This window comes from Microtus ochrogaster, chromosome 5 (assembly GCF_000317375.1).
Source record: "Microtus ochrogaster isolate Prairie Vole_2 chromosome 5, MicOch1.0, whole genome shotgun sequence".
In the NCBI taxonomy this organism is placed as follows: Eukaryota; Metazoa; Chordata; class Mammalia; order Rodentia; family Cricetidae; genus Microtus; species Microtus ochrogaster.
The window spans coordinates 86,937,291-86,943,236 of NC_022012.1; the positions used below are offsets into that span (position 1 = coordinate 86,937,291).

Consider the following 5,946-nt stretch of genomic DNA (forward strand, 5'->3'; position numbering starts at 1 on the left):
AGCTGAAGTATTTCTCCTGTGTTTGGGGGTTACAGGTGTAAGCCACCGTGCCCAGCTGAAGTATTTTGCGTGTGTTTGGGGGTTACAGGCGTAAGCCACCATGCCCGGCTGAAGTATTTCTTTCAGAAAGTGTCCTTAATTTCTAGAAACGCAGCACAACTGACTTTTTAAAAGAAGAACTGACCTATGTAAAACTATCAACTAAACTAAGAACTGACCTATGTAAAACTATTAACTAAACGGATGGAAAAAAAAATAGGAGCCAAACATGTAACTCAAGTGTTGCAGGAGCCAAAGACACACAGGTTTCTGTGAGTTTGAGGTCAGCCTGGTCTACATAGACCTGTATCAAAAAGAAGGAGAAGGAGGAGGAAGAGAGAAGAGGAGGAAGATGACGATGATGATGACAATGACACACACTGAAAAGGAGGAGGAAAAGGAGGAAGTAGAGAGGAAGAAAATAAAAAGAGAGCCAGATATGGTAGTGCATGACTGTAATACATGGTGGTGCATGGCTGTAAACCTAGCTCCTGGGAGATAGAGACAGGAGGAACAGGAGAGCCACCTGCAACTATGTATCAAGTTCGAGACTAGCCTGAGCTACATGAAACCCTGTCTCATTAAATCAAGAAGTAAAGTCAGACAGATGGCTCAGTGTGGCTGTCCAGCCACGATGAGTTCATCTGTTCCAGGGTGGGGCATGTGGATTAGAAATGTCAGGCAAGCCAGGCGGTGGTGGTGCACACCTTTAATCCCAGCACTTGGGAGGCAGAGGCAGGCGAATCTCTGGGAGTTTGAGACCAGCCTGGTCTACAAGAGCTAGTTCCAGGACAGGCACCAAAGCTACAGAGAAACCCTGTCTCGGGAAAAAAGCAAAACAAAACAAAATTGAAATGTTTGGCAAAATAGACAGAGATACAAAAGAAATAGAGAGACATAGGATAGTACCGGGGGGGCAACTCAGTGAATGCTGAATCCGCCTGTATTTATTTTCCATGTGCTTATATACCCCAATATAAAAGGGGGGGGGGAGAAGGCAAAAGGCTACTTTAACATGCCACAAAGGACAACCAGAACAGTTACTTGCTTCATTACTTGAGACACCAAGCCATTATTTCCTGAGTAAAGCATTTTGATGTTTTGGGCAGGACATGCAGCAAATACACCCTAGACCAAGTATCCTGTAGGCAGCCACTCCCTGTGTCAAACCTATTTTAAAATGAAAGAGCAGGAATAGGTTAGAATTCTCTGACCTTTGGTCAGGGTGGAGCGGACCCACTTCTACGGGCCATCCTAATGTCCAAAACACCAAGAAACCACAGCCTAGGTCAGGGTTTCTTGTTTGTAGCTGCACCTGTTGTCAACAACTTTGAAAGAACAAAAATAAGTCCAAACTCTCTGCCCTTTAGTCAAGGTGGAACAGGCTTATGTTGTGTGCCTCCACAGTTCAGCAATTAAGAGCACTGGCTGTTCTTCCAAAGGACCTAGGGTGATTCCCAGGACCCACATGGTGGCTCCAACCATCTGTAGCTCCAGTTCCAGCGGATCCAGTGCCCTCTTCTGGCCTTTGAGGGCACCAGGCATTCTCATGGTGCAATAATACATGCAGCCAAGCATTCATACACTTAAAATGCAATAATAAAATAATAAGTTGTAAAAACAAGAAAGGAGAAAAATAGGCTCCATGGTACAGGTTTGATCGGTTGTGTTTATTAAACCAAGCCTTTAAATTATGCACCCACCTACAGTCCATAGCTGTGCATACACAAAACATATGGAAGTAAGAGGCTCGTCAAGCAGAGCTGGCAGAGAAACAATTGTGTCTCTCTCCCCTCAGCACCCTCCTTAGGCCAGGTCTTAAAACGCCAGAAGGCTGGCTTCCCAGACAGATTTGTCCCCAAGTGCTGTGGGGAAGAGAGGAACAAGGCAATATTTTCATTTTACATTCACAGATATAGTATCTGTCTGGGTATCTCTGTTCCTCCTGCCACAGCTCATGAGAAACATCAGTCAGCAGTGGTTACAGAAATAGGTAATGCACAGAGCGATGCTTCTGGCGATCGGAACACACACTTAAGAACGGTATCTGTTTCCATCTGTGTGGGTTACGATGAGCACATCAGCTGACTTCAGGTCAGTGAGGGGTATTCATGAGGGAAAGGAGGAAGCGCCTGGAAGGATGAGGCCTAGAGAGAAACTGAGTGCCAGATGAGGATGTCCATGAGGATGCAGAACACAAGAAGTTACCAATTCCTCACTGTCCTACTTTGTAGACATCGCAGTAGCTTACAGCCCTTTGGATATCTTAAAAAGTAACTCTTTGTTACCTATGTACAAAGTTTTAAAAAGATTCATTAGGAGACAAGGAAACTGAAACTTTGAGCTGTGCGCTTCCATAGGCTTTTAGGTACGGGACTCTACAGTGCTCCAAAAGTCTTTTTGGATAGTTTAAAAATTCCCATAAAAACTTATTTTTACAATCATTTCAGTTAGATAAGGGGTGTTGACTGGGGTGGGGTGGGGATACCAAACCCAGGATGAGGGGGAGGAAGTGGAGAATCTCAGAAGTTAGAAGCACATGACTGTATGACATTCATTCGTTCACCCTCATGGGATGCCCAACTTTTAAATAAAGATATGATCATTCACATTCTGATTCAGAATCCAAAGCACTTACTCCATATCGTGTGCGTCTCAGTGAGGCTGACCTCAGCTTGTCTGCTCGCGACCCTGTCACCTGGTGACCCTGTCACCTGGAAGCTTCCTCAGGGGTCCAGAAAGTCTAGAAACTGCTATCCCAGCTGGGGATGGCAATCCCAGCTACCCAGGAGACAGAGGCAAGAAGCTGACAAGTTCAAGACCAGCCCAGGCTACATAGAACAAACTCTCACAGGTAGTTAGCCATCCTAATTTACTGAGGGAGCGAGGGCCACCTCACCCTATAACAGTCTTCTCTAGATATTTTGGCTGATATTCTGGTCCCCGTGTTGGGGACTTGTTAGCTTAGCAGGGTCTGTGGAGGTGTTGGCACCCAGCCTACACCCAGGAAAATGTGCAGAGGCAACCATTCCCAAACTCACATGGCCATCCCAGGGGCCACCTGGAATAGCCAGGAGACCTCTGGACATGTGCTCTAGAGAACACTGTGCAGTGAAAACCACACTAAGGTATATTCTCTAACGTGGTGGCTCTCAACTGTAGTGAGCATCAGAAACACATGGAAGGCATGTTGAAACACAGCCATTCTTGAGGCCTGGGAACCCACTTTCTTAAGAGTACAATGACCCTGCTGGATTGGGGACATCACTTGGAGAAGTGACCTTCCCCAAGACACTCTGCCCTACAAATCTCCAAGGCAGCAAGCCCTCCTGTGGCCTCAGGAAGGGCTGCACATAGCATTCCTATAAACAATTAGCTAAAGGTCAAAGAGGCCCAGTGACATCCTAGCAGGTCCCGTCCTGGAGGGATGGACGAGTGTGGATAGGCTCCTGTCTACGTCGCTGGGTGACCAGGGACAACTGTAGCTTCTAACATGAGGAGAGAGTGACAACAGCCCCTTCATGAACTGAGGGGACACAGGTGCAGAAAAGCCCACCCAACGAAGAGCATGGTAAAGTGTCTGTCCCCAGAAGAATGTCAGCCACTGCAGGGATGTCTCCTCCCTCCGCCATTGCTGGGCAAAAGCCCATTCTGGCAGCTAGCGATGAGGAAAGAGGCAAGAAATGTGGCATCTTTATCGCGGAGAAATGTGTAAGTGGACTATCTAATTAAAACACCTGATTGTTAAGCGATCAACCCACAATCCAAGGAGTTCACTGGATAGCTGTATCAGAAAAAAACCAATTCTACCTTCTACTCACATATAAGTGAGTCACATCCATACAATCCATAATGTTTAGCTGAGTTAGTTCCAATCTCACAAGCTGCCCTGCCTGGCAGGGAGATTTCAAATGTGATCATTAAAATAGACACCTGATTTGGGTTTAGAGTCACACCCACAGAATGAGAAAGGAGCACACTTTCACACACACACATACATACACACACACACATGCACGCACGCACACGCATGCACGCACGTACGCACACCTCTTAGACAGGGAAGTGCTTCTCCCAGCATGGGATCGAAGCTGTGACAATCTGTAAGTGTTCAGATCACAGCACAGTTCAGCAGGGATCTCACTGCCAAGCCCTGGTTTCCTGGGTGACCACAGACGAGACTGCTCCCTGCTGGCTGCCTGACTTCCTTCAGATGTGCTCTGGGTGGCTCTGCAGGCAAGATAGCATCTCTGTGACAGGCTTGCCTTCATAGCAGATCTGGTACACCGCCGTGAAGAGAGGAAACCTAGAGGGACAGGAAGGGAAGGACACGTTAGGTTGTGCGCCTTGACTGAGTGTGTGTGAGTGTGTGTGTATGTGTGTATGTGAGAGTGTGTGTGTGTGAGTGTGTGTGTGTGCGTGTGAACAGGCCCCCAGACAACAGCACCACTGATGCCATGATGAAAGCACAATTTAAGGCCGGGCGGTGGTGGCGCACGCCTTTAATCCCAGCACTCAGGAGGCAGAGGCAGGCGGATCTCTGTGAGTTTGAGGCCAGCCTGGTCTACAAGAGCTAGTTCCAGGACAGGAACCAAAAGCTACGGAGAAACCCTGTCTCAAACAAAAAAAAAAAAAAAAAAAAGCACAATTTATGGCTAGAAACCCAACACATAGGCGGCATCACCTGTCACAGGGAGAACAAAGACGTAATCCATCAACATCCATAGTTCTGGGAAAGTCCCTGAATGTACAAACCTTGAGTTTTTGGATGCTGTAGTTGTGATTCTGGCTAACTGAGGTGTGGCAACCCAGGATATGGTTTTTGTGCCTAAAAACTCACCCTTGAGAAATGCTCAGGGCTGTCCTGGGATCCTGAAAGACCAGCGTGGTCACCAGCTGGTTAATAAGACTTCCTGTTGGCCTAACCCTGTGTCTGAGCAGTCTTCTCTGGTGGATCCCTGCAGGCAGGTGCTTAGGTACACGTGTGTAGAGGCCAGAAGACAGCCTTGGGTGCTGTCTTCAGAAACTGTCCGTTCTTTGGTTTGTTTAAGACAGGGTCTTACCATGCGGCCCTGGCTGGCCTGAAATTCACTATGTAGAGCAGGCTGGCCTCAAACTCAGATCTTCCTGCCTCTGCCTCCTGAATGCGGGCACTAAAGGTGTGCGCCACCATGCCTGGTCCACGTTTTGTGTGAAATATGATCTCATGCCACCTCCTGAGTGGCGGGAAGTGCATGTACTGGAATGGCCAGTAACCTCCTACCTCCCTCCAATCTCTGGCACCAGGGTCTCCCCTCTCTAGAATTAGGGACGGTTAATGCTACATGCCACTATGGTTTGGTACCTGAGTGCACCCCTTCATTCTTTGAATGATTGATCCCTACTCTATTGGGAGGTGCTGGGACCTTGAGGACATAGAACCTGAGAGAAGGAAGTGAGTCATTTGTGGGGTGGGGGGACAGGCCCCTTGGGAACCTTCCTGACTCTCTACCTCCTGGTCACCACAAACAGACCTGCTCAGCCATGTGCTCCTGTGGGGACTGATGTACTGCACCTGCGGGGCTGCACCTATGGGGACGCACAGAGACTGTGCTCTCCTCTTAGGCTAGCCTCAAATCCTGGGTGTGGACTCCTGGTCCTCCTGCCTCAGTCTGCTGAGTACTAAGGCTAGGGGCATGCGCTACCATGTCCAGCTCACTCCCCTTCCCCTTTAAATACATGGTCTTACTCTGTAGCAAAGGCTGACTTTGAAATCCTTTTGTAGCCTAAGCTAGCTTCAAACTTGCAGAGATCCTCGTGCCTCAGCGTCTCCAGTGCTGGAGTTTCAGGCATGAACCATCACATCTAGCTCATACTTGTATTCCTTCGTAAAAACCAAAAGTACCTGGGCATGGAAGCTTTAGGTTT

At 48.0% G+C, this 5,946-nt stretch overlaps 1 protein-coding gene across 1 annotated transcript in view; it reads right to left on the reverse strand.

The window, feature by feature from the left end:
• Positions 1 to 1,688: 1,688 nt before the first annotated feature.
• The window catches only part of Gpd1l (glycerol-3-phosphate dehydrogenase 1 like), a 36,762-nt gene continuing 32,504 nt past the window's right edge, over positions 1,689 to 5,946 (reverse strand). The window contains exon 10 of the mRNA XM_013346621.2: positions 1,689 to 4,345. Coding sequence (XP_013202075.1) covers positions 4,249 to 4,345 — 97 coding nt within the window. The 3' untranslated portion in view covers positions 1,689 to 4,248. The remainder of the gene's footprint in view (positions 4,346 to 5,946) is intronic.